This window comes from Rattus norvegicus, chromosome 10, assembly GCF_036323735.1.
Source record: "Rattus norvegicus strain BN/NHsdMcwi chromosome 10, GRCr8, whole genome shotgun sequence".
In the NCBI taxonomy this organism is placed as follows: domain Eukaryota; kingdom Metazoa; phylum Chordata; class Mammalia; order Rodentia; family Muridae; genus Rattus; species Rattus norvegicus.
In genome coordinates this window covers 95,426,846-95,454,492 of record NC_086028.1, presented here as the reverse complement: position 1 = coordinate 95,454,492, position 27,647 = coordinate 95,426,846, and the positions used below count along the sequence as shown (strand labels likewise).

At 41.9% G+C, this 27,647-nt stretch overlaps 1 protein-coding gene across 2 annotated transcripts in view; it reads left to right on the top strand.

Annotated features, from left to right (window-relative positions):
• The window catches only part of Abca8 (ATP binding cassette subfamily A member 8), a 73,664-nt gene that overhangs the window by 36,155 nt on the left and 9,862 nt on the right, over positions 1-27,647 (top strand). For both annotated transcript variants that reach the window (XM_039087437.2, XM_039087438.1), the window contains exons 19-31: positions 10,203-10,401; positions 11,000-11,166; positions 12,916-13,049; positions 13,767-13,904; positions 16,169-16,276; positions 17,979-18,152; positions 18,299-18,412; positions 21,335-21,454; positions 22,180-22,242; positions 22,656-22,747; positions 25,667-25,787; positions 26,704-26,821; positions 27,468-27,559. In XM_039087437.2, the coding sequence (XP_038943365.1) occupies positions 10,203-10,401; positions 11,000-11,166; positions 12,916-13,049; positions 13,767-13,904; positions 16,169-16,276; positions 17,979-18,152; positions 18,299-18,412; positions 21,335-21,454; positions 22,180-22,242; positions 22,656-22,747; positions 25,667-25,787; positions 26,704-26,821; positions 27,468-27,559 (1,640 nt within the window). The remainder of the gene's footprint in view (positions 1-10,202; positions 10,402-10,999; positions 11,167-12,915; positions 13,050-13,766; positions 13,905-16,168; positions 16,277-17,978; positions 18,153-18,298; positions 18,413-21,334; positions 21,455-22,179; positions 22,243-22,655; positions 22,748-25,666; positions 25,788-26,703; positions 26,822-27,467; positions 27,560-27,647) is intronic.

The following is a 27,647-nucleotide window of genomic DNA, read 5'->3' as shown; positions in this document are numbered from 1 at the left end:
ATACATACATACATGATAGGTAGGTTGATAGCTAATAGATAGATAGTAGGTAGATAGTTAATAGATGGATAATAGGTAGATAGTAAATGATAGCTAGATAGCTAGTTAAATGGATAATAAATAGATGATAGATAGATAGATAGATAGATAGATAGATAGATAGATAGATAGATGATAGATAGATGATAGATAGGAAAGAAAGGGAAAGTAAAAAATGGTAAATAAAATGAAAAGGGAAAGAAAGATTTTTGGTGTATTTTCTCACACACAGTACCTCTTCAAAGTTCTTTTTTATTTCACATTTATCAACTACAATGTATATTTAAACCAAAGGCACTCATTAGTACTTCTTCTTTGGGACTTTCTAGTTTTTATATTTGTGTGGGAATTTTCAACTGAACAAAAAAAAATTCAAAATAAATATAATGTATAGGCAACGGATTCAAAAAAAAGGTTGAAAAACTCATAGTACTTTTTAAAAAGGAACTATAAATCTGTATGAGCCAACAATTAAGGAAAAATTTATAGACATTTGGCATCAGCTCACAGATATCATATTCTCTGATTAGATTTTCATTTCCCCCTTTGCACAATGACTGTTTACTGGTCTTAAAGACCAGAGGTCTTATTTTGAGACACAACTCATAAACTCTTTATTACCGAGGCTGGGTTTTTGTAGTTTTCTTTCTTTACTGAAACTTGTTGTCAGCTTGTCAATGGTATCCATATTTTCCAGCAGGTATCACCCTATGCCTATTATAGATATTCTAAAACCCTTATTATCAATTCCAACACGAAGATCACGTAACAGATGACCTGTACTGAGACTCACTTTAATTAATTTTTTTTCATGTGAGTTACACTTTCCTGCTTCTTCACGTATCTCGCAATTTGCACTGTATCTTGGACATAATTACATTCTGAAAGCCCAGAAGGCTTAAGAGGCCGTCCCAGAACATGAGATGGCTTGTCCTCTGTGAGGCTGCTGCTGCAGATGGCTCTATGGGTCTAATTTACCTTGAGCAAATGTCCGTGATTTGGGGAGGCCTTTATTGTCTTCTTCCCACCTCACAGTATTAAATTACTCAAACCCCTTAACAGCAAGAGAAACAGCCTCCTGCCACTTTTTTGTTTAAATGAACTAATAAGGCATTAACCTGACTCTCCCTGTGGCGATCAATTTCAATGGTCAAGTTGATGGACTTTGAAACCCCCGTGGAAGCAAACTCCTGGAAATGTCTGTGAGGCGTTACCTAAATTAGGTTAATTGACATAAGGACAATGTGAACAGCGCTATTTCCCCGGGCTGAGCTGAGTAAGGAGAAAGCAAGCTAAGCCCGAACATCCATTGCTCTCTGCTTCTTGGCTGGAAATATGATGGGACTAGCTGCCTTCAGCTCTTCCCACCATCACTTCCTCTACCACTATCCATTAAATATGCCCAGCCTAGGAACATTTTGTCTCAGTATATCAATTTCCATCTCTTGACACAAAGAGTAGCCCGTGGTGGGCTGATGAGTTACACAAAGGCAGACTCTGCATGTCTTGATGACTGCTTTCTGCTTCTTGACACCATTGGTCGTTTCCTCCCATCTCCCAAGGATGAAGGCAGCAGGTTCAGAGTTGTTTATTGCTTTGGGAATATGGAGACCAATCTCATTAAATAGAAGAGAAAACCCTTGAATTATTCCTTTCCATGTGTTCATGTGGATAACGTGTGTCTGGGTGCCGGCGTGTGTGCAAGTAGGTATGGAAATCGAGGACATCCTCTGGTGCCCTCCAACTTTTGTTTGAGGCAGCTTTACTTATTCATCTGAAATTTCACTCTGTGCTTGGCATGCTAGCCACCAAGATCCAGGGATAGAACTGTCCCTGTCTCCTATTTCACGTGCTGGGGCTACAAGTAAGCACCACCATGTTCTGCCATTTTTTTTTTGTCATAATTTTCAGGGATCCGAATCCATGTCCTCACATTTGTTAGAAAAGTGCTTTAGCCCGGCCCGCAGCAGCTCTCTGCTCCCAGACCCGGTGAGAGAGAGACCCAACCGCCTGGTCAGGTGGGCACTCCTGAGGCTGCAGAGCGGAAGAGACCACCAACACTGCTCACCCCTGCCCACATCCCTGGCCCAAGAGGAAACTGTATAAGGCCTCTGGGCTCCGTGGGGGAGGGCCCAGGAGCGGCAGGACCCCTGCCGGAGACACCGCCGGACCCTGAAGGAAACAGACCGGATAAACAGTTCTCTGCACCCAAATCCCGTGGGAGGGAGAGCTAAACCTTCAGAGAGGCAGACAGGCCTGGGAAACCAGAAGAGACTGCTCCCTGCACACACATCTCAGACGCCAGAGGAAAAAGCCAAAGACCATCTGGAACCCTGGTGCACTGAAGCTCCCGGAAGGGGCGGCACAGGTCTTCCTGGTTGCTGCCGCTGCAGAGAGCCCCTGGACAGCACCCCACGAGCGAACTTGAGCCTCGGGACCACAGGTAAGACCAAATTTTCTGCTGCAAGAAAGCTGCCTGGTGAACTCAAGACACAGGCCCACAGGAACAGCTGAAGACCTGTAGAGAGGAAAAACTACACGCCCGAAAGCAGAACACTCTGTCCCCATAACTGACTGAAAGAGAGGAAAACAGGTCTACAGCACTCCTGACACACAGGCTTATAGGACAGTCTAGCCACTGTCAGAAATAGCAGAACAAAGTAACACTAGAGATAATCTGATGGCGAGAGGCAAGCGCAGGAACCCAAGCAACAGAAACCAAGACTACATGCCATCATCGGAGCCCAATTCTCCCACCAAAACAAACATGGAATATCCAAACACACCAGAAAAGCAAGATCTAGTTTCAAAATCATATTTGATCATGATGCTGGAGGACTTCAGGAAAGACCTGAACACACTTAGGGAAGCACAGGAAAACATTAATAAACAAGTAAAAGCCTACAGAGAGGAATCGCAAAAATCCCTGAAAGAATTCCAGGAAAACACAATCAAACAGTTGAAGGAATTAAAAATGGAAATAGAAGCAATCAAGAAAGAACACATGGAAACAACCCTGAATATAGAAAACCAAAAGAAGAGACAAGGAGCTGTAGATACAAGCTTCACCAACAGAATACAAGAGATGGAAGAGAGAATCTCAGGAGCAGAAGATTCCATAGAAATCATTGACTCAACTGTCAAAGATAATGTAAAGCGGAAAAAGCTACTGGTCCAAAACATACAGGAAATCCAGGACTCAATGAGAAGATCAAACCTAAGGATAATAGGTATAGAAGAGAGTGAAGACTCCCAGCTCAAAGGACCAGTAAATATCTTCAACAAAATCATAGAAGAAAACTTCCCTAACCTAAAAAAAGAGATACCCATAGACATACAGGAAGCCTACAGAACTCCAAATAGATTGGACCAGAAAAGAAACACCTCCCGTCACATAATTGTCAAAACACCAAACGCACAAAATAAAGAAAGAATATTAAAAGCAGTAAGGGAAAAAGGTCAAGTAACATATAAAGGGAGACCTATCAGAATCACACCAGACTTCTCGCCAGAAACTATGAAGGCCAGAAGATCCTGGACTGATGTTATACAGACCCTAAGAGAACACAAATGCCAGCCCAGATTACTGTATCCAGCAAAACTCTCAATTAACATTGATGGAGAAACCAAGATATTCCATGACAAAACCAAATTTACACAATATCTTTCTACAAATCCAGCACTACAAAGGATAATAAATGGTAAAGCCCAACATAAGGAGGCAAGCTATACCCTAGAAGAAGCAAGAAACTAATCGTCTTGGCAACAAAACAAAGAGAATGAAAGCACACAAACATAACCTCACATCAAATATGAATATAACGGGAAGCAATAATCACTATTCCTTAATATCTCTCAATATCAATGGCCTCAACTCCCCAATAAAAAGACATAGATTAACAAACTGGATACGCAACGAGGACCCTGCATTCTGCTGCCTACAGGAAACACACCTCAGAGACAAAGACAGACACTACCTCAGAGTGAAAGGCTGGAAAACAACTTTCCAAGCAAATGGTCAGAAGAAGCAAGCTGGAGTAGCCATTCTAATATCAAATAAAATCAATTTCCAACTAAAAGTCATCAAAAAAGATAAGGAAGGACACTTCATATTCATCAAAGGAAAAATCAACCAAGATGAACTCTCAATCCTAAATATCTATGCCCCAAATACAAGGACACCTACTTATGTAAAAGAAACCTTACTAAAGCTCAAAACACACATTGCACCTCACACAATAATAGTGGGAGATTTCAACACCCCACTCTCATCAATGGACAGATCATGGAAACAGAAATTAAACAGTGATGTAGACAGACTAAGAGAAGTCATGAGCCAAATGGACTTAACGGATATTTATAGAACATTCTATCCTAAAGCAAAAGGATATACCTTCTTCTCAGCTCCTCATGGTACTTTCTCCAAAATTGACCATATAATTGGTCAAAAAACGGGCCTCAACAGGTACAGAAAGATAGAAATAATCCCATGCGTGCTATCGGACCACCACGGCCTAAAACTGGTCTTCAATAACAATAAGGGAAGAATGCCCACATATACGTGGAAATTGAACAATGCTCTACTCAATGATAACCTGGTCAAGGAAGAAATAAAGAAAGAAATTAAAAACTTTTTAGAATTTAATGAAAATGAAGATACAACATACTCAAACTTATGGGACACAATGAAAGCTGTGCTAAGAGGAAAACTCATAGCGCTGAGTGCCTGCAGAAAGAAACAGGAAAGAGCATATGTCAGCAGCTTGACAGCACACCTAAAAGCTCTAGAACAAAAAGAAGCAAATACACCCAGGAGGAGTAGAAGGCAGGAAATAATCAAACTCAGAGCTGAAATCAACCAAGTAGAAACAAAAAGGACCATAGAAAGAATCAACAGAACCAAAAGTTGGTTCTTTGAGAAAATCAACAAGATAGATAAACCCTTAGCCAGACTAACGAGAGGACACAGAGAGTGTGTCCAAATTAACAAAATCAGAAATGAAAAGGGAGACATAACTACAGATTCGGAGGAAATTCAAAAAATCATCAGATCTTACTATAAAAACCTATATTCAACAAAATTTGAAAATCTTCAGGAAATGGACAATTTCCTAGACAGATACCAGGTATCGAAGTTAAATCAGGAACAGATAAACCAGTTAAACAACCCCATAACTCCTAAGGAAATAGAAGCAGTCATTAAAGGTCTCCCAACCAAAAAGAGCCCAGGTCCAGACGGGTTTAGTGCAGAATTCTATCAAACCTTCATAGAAGACCTCATACCAATATTATCCAAACTATTCCACAAAATTGAAACAGATGGAGCCCTACCGAATTCCTTCTATGAAGCCACAATTACTCTTATACCTAAACCACACAAAGACACAACAAAGAAAGAGAACTTCAGACCAATTTCCCTTATGAATATCGACGCAAAAATACTCAATAAAATTCTGGCAAACCGAATTCAAGAGCACATCAAAACAATCATCCACCATGATCAAGTAGGCTTCATCCCAGGCATGCAGGGATGGTTTAATATACGGAAAAACCATCAACGTGATCCATTATATAAACAAACTGAAAGAACAGAACCACATGATCATTTCATTAGATGCTGAGAAAGCATTTGACAAAATTCAACACCCCTTCATGATAAAAGTCCTGGAAAGAATAGGAATTCAAGGCCCATACCTAAACATAGTAAAAGCCATATACAGCAAACCAGTTGCTAACATTAAACTAAATGGAGAGAAACTTGAAGCAATCCCACTAAAATCAGGGACTAGACAAGGCTGCCCACTCTCTCCCTACTTATTCAATATAGTTCTTGAAGTTCTAGCCAGAGCAATCAGACAACAAAAGGAGATCAAAGGGATACAGATCGGAAAAGAAGAGGTCAAAATATCACTATTTGCAGATGACATGATAGTATATTTGAGTGATCCCAAAAGTTCCACCAGAGAACTACTAAAGCTGATAAACAACTTCAGCAAAGTGGCTGGGTATAAAATTAACTCAAATAAATCAGTTGCCTTCCTCTATACAAAAGAGAAACAAGCCGAGAAAGAAATTAGGGAAACGACACCCTTCATAATAGACCCAAATAATATAAAGTACCTCGGTGTGACTTTAACCAAGCAAGTAAAAGATCTGTACAATAAGAACTTCAAGACACTGAGGAAAGAAATTGAAGAAGACCTCAGAAGATGGAAAGATCTCCCATGCTCATGGATTGGCAGGATTAATATGGTAAAAATGGCCATTTTACCAAAAGCAATCTACAGATTCAATGCAATCCCCATCAAAATACCAATCCAATTCTTCAAAGAGTTAGACAGAACAATTTGCAAATTCATCTGGAATAACAAAAAACCCAGGATAGCTAAAGCTATCCTCAACAATAAAAGGACTTCAGGGGGAATCACTATCCCTGAACTCAAGCAGTATTACAGAGCAATAGTGATAAAAACTGCATGGTATTGGTACAGAGACAGACAGATAGACCAATGGAATAGAATTGAAGACCCAGAAATGAACCCACACACCTATGGTCACTTGATTTTTGACAAAGGAGCCAAAACCATCCAATGGAAAAAAGATAGCATTTTCAGCAAATGGTGCTGGTTCAACTGGAGGGCAACATGTAGAAGAATGCAGATCGATCCATCCTTATCACCCTGTACAAAGCTTAAGTCCAAGTGGATCAAGGACCTCCACATCAAACCAGACACACTCAAACTAATAGAAGAAAAACTAGGGAAGCATCTGGAACACATGGGCACTGGAAAAAATTTCCTGAACAAAACACCAATGGCTTATGCTCTAAGATCAAGAATCGACAAATGGGATCTCATAAAACTGCAAAGCTTCTGTAAGGCAAAGGACACTGTGGTTAGGACAAAACGGCAACCAACAGATTGGGAAAAGATCTTTACCAATCCTACAACAGATAGAGGCCTTATTTCCAAAATATACAAAGAACTCAAGAAGTTAGCCCGCAGGGAAACAAATAACCCTATTAAAAAATGGGGTTCAGAGCTAAACAAAGAATTCACAGCTGAGGAATGCCGAATGGCTGAGAAACACCTAAAGAAATGTTCAACATCTTTAGTCATAAGGGAAATGCAAATCAAAACAACCCTGAGATTTCACCTCACACCAGTGCGATTGGCTAAGATCAAAAACTCAGGTGACAGCAGATGCTGGCGAGGATGTGGAGAAAGAGGAACACTCCTCCATTGTTGGTGGGATTGCAGACTGGTAAAACCATTCTGGAAATCAGTCTGGAGGTTCCTCAGAAAATTGGACATTGAACTGCCTGATGATCCAGCTATACCTCTCTTGGGCATATACCCAAAAGATGCCTCAACATATAAAAGAGACACGTGCTCCACTATGTTCATCGCAGCCTTATTTATAATAGCCAGAAGCTGGAAAGAACCCAGATGCCCTTCAACAGAGGAATGGATACAGAAAATGTGGTACATCTACACAATGGAATATTACTCAGCTATCAAAAACAACGACTTTATGAAATTCGTAGGCAAATGGTTGGAACTGGAAAATATCATCCTGAGTGAGCTAACCCAATCACAGAAAGACATACATGGTATGCACTCATTGATAAGTGGCTATTAGCCCAAATGCTTGAATTACCCTAGATCCCTAGAACAAACGAAACTCAAGACGGATGATCAAAATGTGAATGCTTCACTCCTTCTTTAAATGAGGAAAAAGAATACCCTTGGCAGGGAAGGGAGAGGCAAAGATTAAAACAGAGACTGAAGGAACACCCATTCAGAGCCTGCCCCACATGTGGCCCATACATATACAGCCACCCAATTAGACAAGATGGATGAAGCAAAGAAGTGCAGACCGACAGGAGCCGGATGTAGATCGCTCCTGAGAGACACAGCCAGAATACAGCAAATACAGAGGCGAATGCCAGCAGCAAACCACTGAACTGAGAATAGGTCCCCTATTGAAGGAATCAGAGAAAGAACTGGAAGAGCTTGAAGGGGCTCGAGACCCCAAAAGTACAACAATGCCAAGCAACCAGAGCTTCCAGGGACTAAGCCACTACCTAAAGACTATACATGGACTGACCCTGGACTCTGACCCCATAGGTAGCAATGAATATCCTAGTAAGAGCACCAGTGGAAGGGGAAGCCCTGGGTCCTGCTAAGACTGAACCCACAGTGAACTAGTCTATGGGGGGAGGGCGGCAATGGGGGGAGGGTTGGGAGGGGAACACCCATAAGGAAGGGGAGGGGGGAGGGGGATGTTTGCCCGGAAACCGGGAAAGGGAATAACACTCGAAATGTATATAAGAAATACTCAAGTTAATAAAAAAAAAAAAGAAAAAAAAAAAGAAAGTAGGCAAGAAATTGCTAATGCAGTTACATCTAAACTAATATTTACTAGTAAGGCACACTGCACTATTGAAGCATGAGCCAGGGAGAAAAAAAAAAAAAAAAGAAAAAAAAGAAAAGTGCTTTATCACTGAGTCACCTCCCCAGCCACAATTATTCTATTCTATTCTATTCTATTCTATTCTATTCTATTCTATTCTATTCTATTCTATTCTATTCTATTCTATTCATTTTATATCCCAGCATCAGCACCTCTGTGTCCTCCCAGTCGTCCCTCACACAACTCCTCCCTCCATTCCTCCTTCCCCCTCTTTTGACAAGGGGAAACTGCCCCCTGGGTATCACCCTCTATCGACCCACCAAGTCACTGCAGGACTTAGACATGCCCTTTCCCACTAAGGCCCAGGCCAGGAGAAATGGATCCACAGGCAGTCAACAGCTTCAAGGACAGCCCTACTCCACTTGTTGGGGACTCACATGAGGACCAAGCTGCACATCTACCACACGTGTGCAAGGGGCCTAGGTCCAGACCATGCTCGCTTCCTGGTTGGTGGTTCAGTCTCTGGACGCCCCCAAGGGTTCCAGGTTAGTTGACTCCGTTGGTCTTCCTGTGGAGTCCCTGGCCTCTTCAGGTCCCTCAATCACCCACTCAGCTCTTCCCACAAGACTCCCGGAGCTCCATCTAATGTTTGGCTGTGGGTGTCTGCGTCTGTTTCCATTGGCTGCTGCGGGCAATTATTCTTCCATTATGACTTTGATCCTGTTTAAAATCACAATGTTCTGATTCATCGTGTATTTGTATGTCTTGTTTGTGCCTCTACTTACAAGTCCGAGCTTTAAGATTTATCTTAGCTTGCTATCAGATTTATTTTTAGCGTCATTCCTGGACATTGTCATAGGTAGCTAGGGATATGAGAGAACAGGCAAAAGGCTTAATCAATTTTAAGTCTCCCTAGTAGAGACTATTATAGTTAAGCACTAGGCTTCTGACCCGTTGAAAGTTATGGTTTGTAGCATGTTAATTTGTCTCATTCCTTTACTATGTCGTCAAGGTACACGCGAATACAGTCAGGACCTTGCTTAAACACTTTTCAAACCTCTTTATGTGTTTAACTTTCATTCCTTCTTTTGTAAAAACTGCTTTATTCTTAGATAATGTATTTGAGCTTTAGTTTTTTATGTCTGCCATTCTATTTACCTTTTAAATAATTTTGTATTCTTTTATGCATTTATACAATGTATATCGATCATACTCACCCGTCACTACCTCCCCCAGTTTCTCTGGTGCTCCTTGCCCTGTCTCCCCCCCAACTTCCCATCTTCTTTTGTTGTTATTAATAACCTCCTAAGTCAAATCCGTGCTATGTAGATGCACATGGGTGTGTGGCTATCCACCAGAGGAGCATGGGCGATATGCCAGTAGCTGCATCAAGAATACTGACTCTCCCTCTGCCACCATCATGAGTCCCTCCTCCACCCACACTAGGATTTTGCCAGCTTGACCTTGTGCCATAACCACAGATACTGTGAGCCAATGTGCATAGGGGCCGTGTGAAGTCTGGAAGTCTCTTTATATAGTTCTGTATACAAGAATACCCTTTTTAATTCCAACATTTGTTCAATAAATGATTTTTTCTCATTCTGGCTCAAGGCAGCAGCCAGTAATGCCTTGGGATGTGTGCATGAGTACAGAAGACAAGAACGTTGGTAAAATGCACCCAAACCATAGTTTCAGCAATGCATGCCTGACATGGGATTTTTACTAATTGCCTCCTCTGTGTTTTACAGAGGTTGACATAGTGGGAGAAGGACAAACAGAGAGATCTGGGGACACAGAGAGACTCATGGAGATGGAGCAGACTCTCTCTACACTTACGGAGACGAAGAAGAAGACAGGCAGCTTGGCTCTCTGGAGACAGCAAACCTGTGCAATCGCAAAGGCTCGCTTGTTGAAGTTAAAGCATGAAAGGAAAACACTTCTCTCTGTGTGAGCATCAGGATGCTTTTGAGTTCTCTTACATAACATTAAAGACGACAAAGGTGGGGCAAGGAGAGAAAACATTCTATACATCTAAGTACCGTTGATTGCTAGGTGGGTCATTGGTCCCAGTGATTACCTATTAGGAGACTAGATGGTGGAGTTTATATTTGTCAGACAATTTGAAAGGAAAACCTGAGGTGATGTAAGTTTTCGTGCATATCTCCTTTGTTTCATGTTCTTCTCCATGGGATATCATGGACATGTTACAGGGGACCCTTTCTCCCAGGATCTGGGTGTCCGGATTGTGGGGTTGTACACCCACAAGATACATGGTATGGGATACCCCAAGGGTAGAAGAGCAAGAGAAGTGATCAAAGAGTAAAGCTACAGTTTGTCTCCTCAAACTTAGAAGTGGGAGAGATGGAAAACACTCTTACAATATAGGCAGGGCTGGAGAGACGGTCAGAAGTTAAGAGCACGGTCCTGAGTTCAATTGCCAGCAACTATATGGTGGCTCATGGCTACCTATAACGGGGACCTGATGCCCTCTAGAGTACTCGGATCAACCCTTATACGCTTGTGGTAACAGCTTTATTCTTTGCAGGCTCTTGGTTCTGGGAGTTGCCCTTTGCCCTCTTCTTTTCGAAAGTATCAAGATGAAAATACTTCAGAGCGCTTACACTTGGGATCTTTCCCCACACTCGTACTTCCTTGCCCCTGGACAACAGCCCCACGGCATGCTCACTCAGTTACTGATCATCAATAAGACAGGTAATAACATATTTCCAACTCACATGTGTATCTGTATTTCATTCTTAAAGTGCCGAACAAGAACTTAGGATGGGGAGCATACAAGAAAAGAAAGGTCAAAGGTAGCAGAAGGCAGAGGCAAGGAAAAGGAGAATCTACTGGAAACACATTTCATTCAACAATACCACAGAGATGTCTGAGATCTTATAGTCTCATTTTAATCATTTAATTACAGTGTTAAAGAGTATTCTACTGTGTACTTATACCACGTTGTGTCTATCAATCACCTGTAAATGGATCCCCCCCCACACAAATGGTTATGAATAGTACTTTGATCATGAACAGTACTTTGATCGGTGATCGTGTGTATTTTTGTGAAGATCTTTTTTCATTTCTTTGGGGTATCCTCTTAGAAGTGGGATTGTTGGATCATATAATGCAGATGTTTAAACTCTTAAGGACCCACCAAATTGTTTTCAAAGTAAGTGTACGTGCATGCTAGCAACATATGCATTCTAACTCCTGAACCCCTCGGATGATTCCCCTTCCTGACTTTTTATAAATATTGCAAATGTCCCACGATATCTTCTGTCTTGTGTGTATGCATTTCCTATGTTTGCACATGTCTTTGTAAACAAGGGTGTGCATGCATGAGTGTGCAGGTAGAGGCCAGAGGTCAACATTGGATGTTTCCCTCAGTCATTCTCTACCTTAATTTTTTTTGTTACTTTCATTTTTTTTTACAGTCCAATCATTGTCCCCCTCCTGGTCCATCCTCCCACAGTCCCTCATCCCATTCCTCCTCCCCACTGTCTTCAAGAGGATGCCCCCCACTGCCAGGCCTCCTGACTCCCTGGGCCCTCAAGTCTCTAGAGAGTTAGGTGTGTCTTCTCCCACTGAGGCCAGACCAGACAATCCTCTGCTGTGTATGTGTCTGGGGCCTCGGACCAGCTCATGTCTGCTACCTGATTGGTAGCTCAGTGTCTGAGTCACTGAAACTTGAACTCATTACACTGTCTCTTCAATGAGCTCAAGAGATCTGCCTGCCTCTGCCTCCCAATGCTGGTATTGCACACACATGCCCACACGTCTGAATTTTTGTGCAGGTGCTGGGGACGGAACCTAGGTCATCACCTTGCTCAGCGAGCACACATGCTCTTGACTGAACAACCTTCTCAGTCCTTTTTTCTCTTCTGGTTTCTATTTGTGTTTTTGGTGCTGAGGGCTCTTCTCGTGCACTCACTGACTTTCTCAGAGATGTGTTCTCGCCAATTTTAGTAGAGTTCCTTAAGTATATGTTTCTTCGTTTTCTGCACATGCCTAGGCGAGTTCCGAGAGTTACACACTGGTTGCTTATCTGGGTAGAAGCTCTTCAAAGTTACTCGTGTCACCAGGCTGCCTTCCTGCCTCAAGAAACTATTTGAAAAAAAATCAAGGAATCATCTAGTAATAGTGAATTCTGTTTTCAGAAGTTTAGGGATTAGAAATTACCTGTCATGAAAACCCCATGGCTATTCGTTACAAGATTCCAGAGGAAAAAGAAAAGCTATTTCAAGAGTCCCACAATATGGGGCCACGGGTGTCATTCCCAAGCACCATCAAGAAAGAGTTTTATCAGTAAATACATATGTTGTAGCGTAAATTCCTAGAGCAACAAACCGACTTTTAATTCATGATGGCAAGGAAAGTACCTGTTGCAGCATTGAGTTACAAAACTGAGCATGGACTTCTCTAGCTTCGAAAGACCTAATATGTTGAATTACATCCTAGAGGCAAGCATTGATGACTTTATCCAGTCTGTGGAGCGCCAGAACATAGCTTTGGAAGTCGATGCTTCCGGAGCCAGAGATGGCACGGATGACCCATCCTTCAACGGAGCCCTTACAGTGTCTGGCGGTGAGAAGGTATGCTGGTCTCCAGCGCAGAAACTCCACCAAGTGTGTCAAGACAACATAGCCCTGAGATACCCAGGTCTCCAGTGTAAGAAATAGAAGCAAAAGCAAGTGCTGGATTTTTTTTTGCTTCGTGGACTTCATTTATTGATATGATAAATAATTCTTGGTTCTATCATGTTCGCCAACAAAACCCAGGTGTAGTAGCAAAATACACACGTCATTCAAGTTTATATACTTGATGCTATATCTGAGGCCAGGACATTCATATTTCCCTTATAGATCTTATACCATTTAAATATCTTAGAAATGCTGTTTTGTCTATGACAATAAACGCTTTAAAACATGATTCTAGCCCTAGGCAAGACAGCTGACAGATCAGACACATTTTTTTTATTCCAAATTTACTTACGCCAGGGGTTTGCTTTTATTTACACAGCATATTTTTTGTTTGTTTGTTTGTTTGTTTTTGAGATTACAATTTGCGCACAGCATTTGTGGGATTCTTTTGTTATTATTTGAGGCCATTTTTAAAACATGTCATTGAGGCTCTCAGTGTATCTCAGTGGAGAGTGCTAGACTCCTGTAATATGAGGCTGTGGGTGTGATTCCCAAGCACCGTCAAGAAACTACCACGATGTCGTCGCATCTTAAAATCCCAAATTTGACTTTCTTTGGAAAAAGCGAAGATCTTTGATAATTAGGAGATTCTGCTTATTATATTTGTAGAACCACAGCTTTTCACTGGCATGCAATACCAAGAGATTGAACTGTTTCCCAGTTCTGATGGACGTCCTAAGCAATGGGTTACTGGGAATGGTTAAACCATCAGCCCGCATCCGAACCGACAGAAGCACCTACTTCGTGGTAAGTTCAAGTCCATTGCAGCATCCTCCCTGATCACCTTTTAAAGTCCTGGAATCATAGCCTTTTGGAGTCCACCAAAACCATAGCCAGAACTTGGATTCACACTGGCTTCTGTGGCTTTGGAAAACCAGCACCCTTCAAGACCTCTGGGCTTTTTAAGACTGCAAACTAAAACATTTTCCAGAGAGGAAAAGGAGAGGTCAAAAGTGAGAGTGTACGGCACTGTGGTTAATACGAAGGAATGAACAAACAGAATGAAATAAGAAAGAGGGGATGGGAGGGAAGGAAAGGAGGAGGGGAGACTCACTACTTAAGAGGGGGTAGAAGGGAGGGGAAGGAGGAGGGGGAGACTCATTGCTTAAGAGGGGGAAGGAAGGAAGGAAAGGAGGAGGGGGAGACTCATTGCTTAAGAGGGGGGAGGAGGGAGAGACTCATTGCTTAAGAGGGGGGAGGAGGGAAGGGAAGGAGGAGGGGGAGACTCACTACTTAAGAGGGGGTAGAAGGAAGGGGAAGGAGGAGGGGGAGACTCATTGCTTAAGAGGGGGAAGGAGGGAAGGAAAGGAGGAGGGGGAGACTCATTGCTTAAGAGGGGGGAGGAGGGAGAGACTCATTGCTTAAGAGGGGGGAGGAGGGAAGGAAAGGAGGAGGGGGAGACTCACTACTTAAGAGGGGGAGAGAGAGGGGAAGGAGGAGGGGGAAACTCACTACTTAAGAGGGGGTAGAGGGAGGGGAAGGAGGAGGGGGAGACTCACTACTTAAGAGGGGGGAGAAGGAGGGGAAGGAGGAGGGGGAGACTCATTATTTTTAGGAAAGCTACCCAAGAAAGAAAGAAATCAGGACAAAGCTCAGCCTGGAATTTCAGACTATCCTCATTAGACTCACTCCAGGTTCTTGCCAGAAATATTAACTCCTTGGCTTACCTTCAACCTACTACGCCAGCTTTTCCAAACTCTGCCTGGCAGCCATGGTAGCTTATGGGTGCCCGGGAGGCAGAGACAGGGGCTTCCCCAGGAAGCTGCTAACTAGTCTAGTTGTGTCTGTGTTCCAATGAATGACCCCGCCTCAATATGTAACATGGAGATGGAGTGAGAGACAGCCATGACAGCGTCGGCCCCCTGCCCATACCCACACACATGCAAGCATGCATATACCATATGCACAGACAAAAAAAATGCTGTATTTCTAACCCAAGGCCTGAGCAATTGAACATAGATAGCCCTTCGAATTTAGAAACTGGGCGACCATCTTTTGGAAAGATTCCTTTGTTCTCAAGTACAGATTTAGGAAACACTGCTTTTCTAAAAATATTTTTAATTTTATTTCTAAACAGTTTTGTATCTGGTGTTTTCCCTAAGTGCATGTCTGTGTACCCCTTGTGTGACCTCTAAGGCCAGAAGAGGACTTCAGATCCTCTGAAACTAGAGGTGCAGAGAACCACCTCGTGGGTTCTGGGGATAGAACCTGGGTCCCCTGGAAGAGCAAGCCAGTGCTCTTAACAGCACAGCCACCCCCTGCCCCCAGCCCCATAGCTTTTTAACACATTTAAACATAAATACTTGGTACCAAGGGCCAAGCCCTGGACACAGTAAGCACACACTTACTTACTTGCTAACCACATAAATGACTATCAGAGATCAACATTGACTGTCCCATTCAGCTCTCTGGCTTCATGACTGCCATTAAAAATATGCTTAATCAAGCAATGGCTGTGCGAATCTTACAGCAACAATGGCTTTGGGCACGATAGGAGTTTGTGCATCTCCTTGAAGGGAGCTGCAGTGGCTACAATGAACACAACATTTTGCTGGGTTTTTTCACACCCCCTCCTCATACTCCACCTCGACTTTGGAATCAACGACGAGTACTGATCTGACCTCCTGATGTGCCTACTGTTTGACATGGTTCTTGAACCCAGCTGCCACATTTGGGATAATCAAAGATCAGTTGGGAAACTGAGGACGTTAGCCTCGACTTACCACGTCTTACCTAACATCACACTGAATCGTAGAATGACTGACATAACAATACACTGTTAACGATATCCAACTATGAAACGTTTTTGATTGATGTGTGCTCTTGAGGTCAAAACTAGTAAGTTTTGAGCACGGAGTGAAGTAGTCCAAAATCAAGCTCACAAACTGGAAGGACCAAGAAAGGTTTGGAGAGCCCAACAGACACCTGAGGCATACAATCGATTTAGTGGTTCTAAAATTTATGCCAGAAAAAGAGACTCGGAATTTGTTCATTTGGATTTTCCTTTTCAGGATGAAATTACTAATCCTTTACAACAGCTGGGGAAGACCACGTTCTGGCTGACTCTGACCTCGGCTTGCCCTCCTTATATAGCCATGAGCAGCGTCACAGACTATAAGGTAATAATGAATTATGAGTAGCTGGAACTTGAGTTACTTTCTAAATTAGAAGCTGAAAGTATAGTGATACACACACACACACTCACACACACACGCAATCACACACACTCACACACTCACATACACACTCGCACACACTCACACACTCACACATACACACTCTCACACACACACACTCACTCACACACACACTCACATACACACTCACACACACACACTCACACATACACACACTCTCACACACACACTCACATACACTCACACATACACACTCATACACACAGACTCACACACTCTCACACACTCATGCACACTCACACACACTCACACATACACTCACACACACATACACTCACACACACTCACACAAACACACACTCACACACTCACACACACACAGAAACTCACACACACACTCACACACACACTAATGATGCAGTTTTTAATTAATAAACTTAAATAATTCCGTGTGTTAAGTACAATTGTGCAAAATGAAATGCAAAATTGAAAAACAAGTCCACTCATATATCACCAATAGATTTTCAATCTAAAAGGTACTGAAACTATAGAGAGTCCTTAAATCAATTTTCAAAGGAACAAATGCTTGAGCAAATGTTTTACTGAAGGAGATACACCCGTGGGAAATATCCTAAGAACAATGGCTGACCCCATGAGTGATCAGAGATGAGAAACCTTTACCCAAAATGGATCTTGGTTCAAATGACTGGCGTGAACCAGTCTCTGCTGCTGGAAAACAGAAGCTCTCATGCAAGCTGGCCCCCAAGATGCCCATCCAGATACGAATCAATAAACAATTCTGGTATAACCATGGATGCAGTAGAATATTTCTCAGAATAAGTATTTTAAAACTTCCGACGTTCAAGTGACAATTTGTAAATTCCAATTTATAACTGATTTTTTTCTGATTCAAATGAATCCTTGCTGTCTATAATTTATAGAATATAAAATATGGCAATTGTATATCATACAATTATGTGTTTGTTGTATGTAATAGCTCAAAAATACCGTGTGAAAATGTAAATATAATCACATATATGGTGTGTAGTATATGTAATTTTATTTATCATATAATTATCTCCACTAAATATGGTATTTTAAATTACTTAAAGGGCTGAGAGATAGCTTAATTGGTAGAGTGGTTGCTTACCATGTGTGAAGTCCTGTGTTCAGTCCTCAGGGCTACATAAAATCAAATACGGTAGTACTGCAGAAGGACCTTGCCCTGTGAGTTTAAGACTAACCCGGATTTATTAGACCCTGTCTCAAAACATAGTTAAATCAAGTCACTTCCATAGTATTGCATACACATTTTATACGTGAAGTTACACAGTTATATAGACAGAGAGAAATGGGTTGCTCTATAGATAAGCCTTCCTTTCACACACCCAGCCCGGTAAGTCCCTGCCCACTCATGGTGTTATTTGATTACAGAAAATCTCCCTCAGGTACCTCCCAGGTACGTGATAAACCTCAGTGTGACCTTCGCCAACGCAGCCCATTGGTGGCTACATCTGTCAGTCACCCACCCCTCTCAGCCTGGGTTGTACTTATACTGGGTTGTACTTACAGTCCAGAGTTATTATAAACAACATTGACATTAAATATTCATTAAATCAATCTACGTTTCCTTAAAATTCAAGCTGAAGTCACACTTTGCGTGTCTCTGTTCTCTCCTGCACAGAACAAAGTGTGGTTCCAGCTGCGGGTCTCCGGCCTCTTCCCTTCCGCTTACTGGTTCGGGCAGGCACTGGTGGATATTCCGCTCTACTGCTTCGTCTTCCTCTTCATGTCTTTAATGGACTACCTCTTAGGCTTCCCAGATGCCACGCTTATTGTTATAACTCACGTTCTACAAGTAAGTGCAAAACGACTGGGAAATGCAAACCTCTTTCACGGGCAGCGCTGTGCCAGGCACTAACTGTGGGACCCCTGTTTGGAGCATGCGTGTTCTCCTGCCTCGCATTAGTCTCTCTCTGAGACCCACACTCCTGTTGTTTTCAGATCCCGTGTTCTGTCGGCTATGCCATATCCCTGATCTTCTTAACATACGTGATTTCCTTCATTTCTCGCAAGGGGAAAAAAAACAGCGGCATTTGGTCACTTTGCTTCTATATCGTAAGTATGTTGTCACGTGTGGACATTTAATGGGCACATGGGATATAAACTTCTAAGCCAATACTTTATGCCTCTTGTAAAAATGATCATTAATATTTTTCAATCCCAAGAACAGATAGCTTTTGAAATCTGCACCCCTCCCCCAGCCTATATTTTCACTCGACTTTCATTAAATGATCATTTTGTTTTTAAAAATATAAAATATTGATTCAGAAGGAGAAAAACAGGCATTTTTCCTGAGAGTGGAGTGATTAGAAAGGCCTCCACAGCCTACCATACTACAGATTCTGTTACAGGTATAATTAAAAGTAGATACTATGGCGTCTGGAAAGGAGGCTCTTTAGTTAAGATCACTTGCTGCTCTTGCAGAGAACCCAAGTTCAGTTCTCATCTCCCACATCAAGTGACTCACTCCTCTGTGAGTCTTGTTCCAGGAGACCTGATGCCCTCTTCTGGGTTCCATGTACAATGCACTCATACATACATACATACACACACACACACACACACATACATACATACATACTCTCACATACATGTGTGTATGTATACATATGTGTATGTATGTATGTAAACACACACACATACACACAAATAAATAAAATAAAACAAAATAAGTTAGAAAAAGCAGAAACTCCTTTTTCAAGCCCCTTAGAGGATCAATCCCACAAAGCCACATTTTTTATTTTTGTCTAAATTACACACAGCACACACACGCGCACACACACACACACATACACACACACACACACACACACACACACACACACACAGTAGTGTATGAACGTTGTCATTTCCAATGATTTCATAATGGCAAAAGGTAACTTTATTCACTGAGCAAAATTTTATTGACTTCTATAGTGTGCTGCAAATGAAGACCGATGGGGAGAGAAAAATGGATGGTGTCACCCCAGAAAGGGTCATAAACGATCAGTTAATAGGCAACACTTTATTAAAGTCAACATAAAACCAACGACCTGTGCTCTCTTCCCTTCTAAGAGTCTATCAGCCCGTAGAGCAGTAACAAGCTCTGTGAAAACAGAGTCGGGCTGCTGCTGAAGGTAGGAGCAGAACCTCACTTTAAGAGTAAAGGCTGGAGCCAGGGAGTGGGGTGTTTGCTATGCAAGCACGAGAAGCTAGTTTAGATCCCCCACACCCAGGCTGAGAGAGAGAGACAGAGACAGAGACAGAGACAGAGACAGAGACAGAGACAGAGACAGAGGCATATGTGACTGTAACATCAGTGCTAGGGAATGAAGACAGACAGATCCTCTGGGCTCACTGACTAGCCCACCTAGCAAAATGGTGACCTTCGGTTTAGCCATGCTCAGGCCCAAGCAAACCCACACATGCAAATGTACATGCACATACACCACACACACACACACACACACACACACACACACACACCACCACCACCACCACACATACACACACCTCATATACACACCACACACATGCACACAGCACACACACCCACCATACACACACACCACATACACACATACCATAACACGTACACCACACACCTCACACACACACACATATACCACACAGTACACACACAACACAACACATGCACACATATACCACACACATAACACACATACCATATACTTACACCACATATCACACACACACATACACTACACACATACACACAACACACCACATGCACACATATACCATACACAGAACACACACATACCACATGCACACATATACCATACACAGAACACACACATACCACATGCACACATATACCATACACAGAACACACACATACCACATGCACACACACAACACACATATACACCATACATACACATCACACACACACACACGTATACACACACACACACACACACACACACACACACACACACCATATACTAAGAATGGAGAATGAAATCCGGAGAACAGACACTGCTGTGATTTAGAATGTAAGGGATGAACAGGATCCCAGAGGCAAGGACACCCAGCTTCTCCCGGGAGCTGGTGACAGTTTGCAGTAAGATGATGAATACAAGGAATAACCTAGGGAGAATCCTCCAGCAACTCTGCAAACTTGTACAGTTTGTAAAAACGCTGACACAAACCTCTGGAAGTGGCAGAAATGTTGAGGAGGTCATGACACATTGTTTTAAAAAAAACATGAAGGCTTTTATATGCCTATAAGTTTTTTTCTTTGCCAGAAATGTGTCTTTTTAGCATTTCTGCCTATTTTTCTCCACTGGTATAGCTAACAAAAAAAAAATAGTCTATTGCTATTGTTGCTGTGGGCTTTTTTCCAGTCAAATATCAATTTCAAATTGATGCTTCTCTTCTAAACTTGACCTCCCAGAAGAAACATATGCCAGTTTCTCCCCCTTTATCCATAGTTAAAGTCTTTTATATGGCAGAGTCTAGGTTTAATTAGTGATGGTTCGTGTGAGGAGGTCTAGGCCAAAGCAATTTTGCTAAGTTGTAAAAAGCAGAGGATGTTCATGCAAATGCTGAATGGGGAAGTCAAGAGTCGAAGTTTGGAATGAGGGACTGCCACATCTTCCTCCCATCTGAGTACCCAAATTTAAAGATGCAATGTGTGACATACCGTATAGGAGACTTTAAAGGGGGACACAACATGATGTCATCATTTTCATGGTTGTGTTCAACCCTTAAGTTCTAAATTGCACCAGTGTGTGTTCTCCAGATGCCATTTTTGGTATGTGCTGTGTGTGTGTGTGTGTGTGTGTGTGTGTGTGTGTGTGTGTGTGCACGGTGCATATGTGTTTGTGTGTCCATTGCCTTGTGTGCCAACCTTTTAGATTAATTTACAGAAGCAAAAGGAAAAGGTGGACTATATTATCTTCATCATGAGACCTCTTGATTTGAAAGCATGAAATTTAGAGCAACTAACACATATGTTTGTACCCCGCCTAGATCACCATGTTCTCGGTGGTTGCAATGTTGCTGGATTTCAATGTGGATGCTATACTGTACTGCATCATCTTTTTACTACCGCCGTCCACTCTGATTGGATGTCTGATCTTATCTATGCATGTAAGTGAGACTAGCGTCTAACATCCCGGAGCTCATGACAATGTATAAAAGTTTGACATCTTTGTGGGTCTCTAGAACTTGCAGAGCATGCATGAGGGTTCCAGTGGATTTTCTCCCAGATGGGACCGTGTGTTCTGCTTGACTTTTAATAGAACACATGGAGATGAATAGGACTAGGCGGTGGGAAACATAGCGGTGTTCACAGTCATTTTATGCCTTTCATGTTTCTAGGCTTACTTCACTTTGAATGTACGTGGATAAAATGATGTTAAGCTTCATGATTTGGGGGGTTGGAGAAGCATCCTATATAAATAAATTCCCTTCTTTCTATATAATACCTATACCACTGTAAGTAGAAGAATGGTGCCAGGCTTAGTAAAGGGGTAGCAATGAGGGGGAAGAGAGGAGGCATCATGGGAGAAGCAGGGGGCACGGGAAGCGTCCAGAGTTCTGTGGGATAAAACTAAAAGCAGGTCTCTCATCATCTGAGGAGGCTGGCTCAACCTAACCCAGATCCTCTCTCACCAAGCGATCAATGAAACTCATCACTTCAGATGAAACCTCTTAGACCAGGTACACCAGCTCCTCAGGGCACATGTCAGAATGAACACTTGCCTGAGATTTCTAGTGCACTTGAGAAAATGTCATTGAAAATTCATATTCCTAATGATAAAAAATCTGTGAGATGAAATTTTCCTATTTAACTACTTTTCTTTCTTTTCTAGCTTTTCATATATCGGATCTCTCGTGAAGAATCAATTGTAGAGCCATTTCTGGTATTCCTCATTGTAAGGATGGGTTCTAATTCATACTCAGCAACTTTAATTCATTGACATTCAATTTTTATTAACATAGAGATGAGATTTTCATAATATATACAAATATAATATTTGTAAAGTCAGAGACAACTATTTTTATAAAGATTAGCTGACAAGATAATTACTTGCCAAATATGAAGAACTTTTGTACCTGTGGTAGAAAAAATTATAGCCCACAATTATAGCTGATTTGTAATGAAAATGAATGATTTCCCAATGTTCCATGGAGGATGTTAGAAATTTATAATGTTATCAAATATAGCTCTCGCCAAGAATTATTCAATTATTCCTAGTTCACTTCATACTAAGATAATGATCTTTTGTGTTTTCTAATGCATCTCTCTCTCTCTCTCTCTCTCTCTCTCTCTCTCTCTCTCTCGCAGCCTTTACTTCATGTTTTCATTTTTATTTTTACCCTTCGATGTCTGGAATGGAAGTTTGGAAAGAAAACAATGAGGAAGGATCCCATTTTTAGGTAGGAAGAGATCAAACTGGGGGGTTATTTTGTTTCACCCATCAATATTCTTTTTTTTTCTTTCGCGCGTAAACAAGCCAATTAATAATCCTAAGCCACTGTGTCAGGACAGACTGTGGCAGAAGGACATACGGACGTACTGAGGCTAACAGAGGCTCAGATACACAAGCCAAAGAAGACTATGATGTAATGACAGAAACAGAGCCACACTGCTAGCAGTAAAGTCTCTGACGGGGCATGCAGTGCAACCCTGGAAGGCTGGATCTAAAAAACTATCAATGTGAATAGAGGGTTAGTTAAAAAAAAAAAGAAGCTACCATTTGTCCTGTACATAGGCAAGATACATTGGATCAAAGGTTTTATGAGTGGGTTGCTGTCCTTATCCCTCCCCCTGGGAGTCCTGTCTAACTATAAGTGTCCTCTTCAGGGTCCATTTCCCTCACTACTAGGAATCTCAGCTAGAGTCACCCCCTTCAACCCTCTGGGGCCTCTTCCCATCTCAGGCCTCTGGCATGTCCTACAGATTGCCCCCAACTGATTTCCATTCTCTTGTCCAGTCCTCTCCCACCTTCTTCCCCACACCTGATCCCCATCCCCTTTCTGCTCCTACCCAGTTACCTCCCTTGGGTGCCTCTTTGGGTCTCTGGATTGTAGTATGGTTGTCCTTTTTTTCATGCCTCTGACCTCTTATAACTGAGGACGTATCTTGCTTATGTTTCTGGGTCTGGGTTACTTCACTCTGGTTTAAATGGTGTGGAATTGGGTATTTCATGTGTTTTCTTGAGTGTAGTTAGCCTCTGTGGGTTGGAGTTTTCCTTCTAGTATCCTCTATAGGGCTGGTTTAGTGGAAAAGTATTGTTTAAATTGTTTTGTCATGGAATATCTTGGTTTCTCCATCTATGAAAAAGTTTTATCTATAATTGAAAGTTTTTCTTGGTATAATAGCCTGGGCTGACATCTGTGGTGTCTTAGAGTCTGCAAGACCTCTGCCCAGGCTCTTCTAGCTTTTAGAATCTCAGTTGAGAATTTGGGTATTATTCTGATAGGTCTGCCTTTATATGTTACTTGGTCTTTTCCTTTGCAGGTTTTAAAATTCTTCCCTTGTTCTGTGTATTTAGTGCTTTGATGATTGTGTGACAAGTTGATTTTCTTTTGCGGTCCAATCTGTTCAGTGTTCTATAAGCTTCCTGTACATTTATACGCATCTTTTTCTTTAGGTTATGGAAGTTGCCTTCTATGATTTTGTTGAAGATGTTTTCTGGGCCTTTGAGCAGGGAATCTTCTTCTATTCCTATTATTTTTAGGTTTGGTATTTTCATAGCAACCCAAATTTCCTGGAGGCTTTTGTCATGAACATTTTAGATTTTGCCTTTTCTCTGACCACTATATTTATTTATTCTATTGTATCGTCTATACCTGAGATTCTCTCTTCCATCTCTTGTATTCTATTGGTGATGCTTGCTTCTGTATTTCCTGTTTTCTTTCTTAGATTTTTCCACCTCCAGGATTGCCTCAGTTTGTGGTTTGTTTGTTTGGTTATTTTCTTTCTATTTCCCTTTTCAGGTCTTGGCCAGTTTCATTCATATCCTTCACCTATTTGATTGATTATATTTTCCTGTGTTTCTTTATATTTATTTGCTTCCTCTTTTAATGCCTCTACCTTCTTAAATGTATTTTTCTGTATTTCCTTAAGGGATTTATTCATGTCCTCTTTAAAGGCCTCTATCATCTTTAAAAAATTGGATTGATTTCAAATCTTCTTCATGTGCTTCAACTTTCTTAGGATATCCAGGGCTTGCTGTAGTGGGATAGTTGGGCTCTGGTGGCACCATATTGCCCTGGATCCTGTTGACCTCTTTCTTACACTGTCCTTTAGGCATCTGTTTTTCTGTTTTTCCCTGGTATTGGCTGGATGATCCTGATGGCAGCAGAGCTTCAGGTTGGGGTAGCCATGGGCAAGACAATATAGGTCAGGAAGCCTGTCTCTGCTGGACATGCCTCAAGCTGACACCACTAGCAAAGGATTGGTGGGGCAATGTCCCAAGTTGGTTGTTCTTGGAGCTCCATGGGCCTCCACTGAATAGTAGGAGGCTCATAGGGTCATACAGGGGCCTCAGGACTGAAGAACAAGCCCAGAGACACACAGTGGAGCTCAGGGGACAATGCACAACTCATCTCTGTAGGCTGTGTCCCAGGCTTACCAACTGGGATGGTGGGCAGATCAACTGGGATAGGACTGGAAGGGCAGGGTTTCAATCTGGTTGTTTTCGTTGCCCCTGAAGGTTTCCACAATGAAGCAGGATGCTCTTAGGTCCCACAAGGCTCCTCCAGACTGAGGAGAGAGCCCAGAGTTCACTTAATTGACTTAATATTGTGCGTGTCTTATGCAGGTAACCACAGCTGCTCCAAAACATGTTCATGTGTGCAACCATTGTTGTGACCAGAGAATATTTCACAGGATTCCTCCCCATCCTCTGGATCTTGTATTCCTTCTGCCCACTCCTTCCTGTTGTCTCCTGAGCCTTGAGGAAGGGGATGGAACAGATTTTCCATATTTGACTGAGTACTCACAGTACTGATTTCAAATACTCTGGCCCTTTTCCCCCATGAGAACATAGTAGTTTACATTGTTGGGCTATACTATTTTCAAAAGGATTCTTCAGATTATTACTGAGCTATCCACTAGCATTGAAAATCAATTTTTATTCGACTCAGTAGAATAAAAGATAGGTAAAGAGTGGTAGAGCTGTTGACCAGGGCAAGGGGAGTCACATGGAATGAATGTAGACTGTACCAAAGAGAAACATCATACATTTCTCATCTCGTGGTCTCCTGGAGAATGGGTTTTGAACAATGAATCTTTGACGACACAAAGATAAAAGCCACAAGTCAATCATGAGTGGGTGGTTTTGATCTTAGAATCTCTCCAAGAAACAATGATGTGCATCAAAACCCAGAAGAGCCAGAAGGTGAGGATGAAGATGTTCAAATGGAGAGAATGAGAACAGCGAGTGCCTTGGCATCCACCAGTTTTGATGAGGTAAGCACACAAAGTAGCTAACTTTCCAACCAATGCAAATTTGTGTTCGTTAAAGCAACTGGTCTACCAGACTAGTTCTATGATGATGAATCGTTCCCTTCATCCTAACAAAAGACAGTAGCTGTTAGAAAGTGGTCACATTATTGATTACATCTAAATGAGCAGATTGAAAGTTAACATTTCCAATTCCTCAGTAAAAACTAAAATCAGAATACAGATTGTTGTGTTAGAAACTTGGCTCACCTCTGGACAGACCACACTAGACCAATACAGTTCCACATGAGAGAGATTTATTGTGGGGGAAGGGGCAAAGGGGGCAACAGAGACAATGAGGGAAAAGAGAGAGAAGAAGGAACAAAGGTCAGGAAGGATCTGCTTTGCATTTGGCTAGTGACAGAACTGCTCATAGGTTAGTGGGAGGTGAGCCAGGTGGACGCTGGGAATATATGGCGATCGCCATGGCAACAGACACATGGGCCCCTGTCGCCTATGGGTGATGTCACTGTCATCGCTGGGTTCAGAGGCGATCTGCAACCATAAAGATGATTCCTGATACCAACACAGGTGAAATCACTAAAGTCATGAAAGACTTTGAGAAAATGAGAGAATAGTGACAAATGTCACTGTTTTTAGTGAGAATGTGCAGTATTCAACATAAGACACACTGGTGCTTTTCATGGCTTTTGCATGTTTGGGAAATTAGGCAGGCTATATAAAATACTGTGGTTTTTGGTAGATGTCTTTGTAGGGGAGGAACATGGAATTCTCTCCAAAGACGAGGGCTAGGATAGAAGAGTAGTGGGTTAGGACAGAGCCTACTAGGATCTCTTTGATGCAGAACTAGGGCAGTGTAGGGGATACAGCTCATTTAGTCAGTGGAGAGAACAGCCTGACTTGACATTCTTCTCATTTACAGAAGCCAGTCATTGTTGCCAGCTGCCTACGCAAAGAGTACGCAGGGAAATGGAAACATTGCCTTTCTAAGAAGAAGGCTAAGATAGCCACCAGGAATGTCTCATTCTGTGTCAGGAAAGGTCAGACATGTGGGTTTCAATAGTTGGCTCAACTTTCCTGGTTACTGAGGGAAATCCTTCACATGCTGTCTGCTCACTGATATTTGGACCCTTTACCAGGGTAGCCTGACAACTCCTTTATGCATTTCATTTTTAAGTACACTTATTTCACTCCAAGAATAGGGACCCAGCCATATCTACTTAAGAATCAACACTGCTCTGGGACCCCTGAAAGTCATTAAATTTCCTCTTAAACTCACAAGACTAACATTCTAATGTTTATTAATTTTTTTAAAGAGAATTTGGGGGGGGGGATGCAGCAGCATATACTGAAGGCTTATCCTGCCAGTGCTGGAGGAACTTAATTTCTCTCATTACTACCAAAGGCTTAAGGTCACAGGAAACAGAATCAAACACTCTTAATTTCTAAGAATGTCTTTCTAATTTCCATTAATGTAATCTTAGGAAAATACCTCATTCTTGAGACTTTTTATCACCAAGAATGAAAGAAGAGATTGTGATGATACCTTGGAATAGCTATGACCTTTAAATGGTACACAATGTACAAAACATATCATATGACATACATCAGGCAGTGAGAGTTCAGACTATGTTTCATGCTTAATTTTACTGTAAATTTAAGCTCAATTTAATTCCTGTGTTTCAGGTGAGATTCTAGGATTGCTGGGACACAATGGAGCTGGCAAAAGTACATCTCTTAAAATGATAAGTGGAGACACAAAATCCACAGCTGGGCAGGTAGGTGGCATATTGTTTAAAAAAATTGCCCGATGTCACATCTTTATAAAACATAAGATTCTGTTCCATCATCAGATGAGTGAAGTAA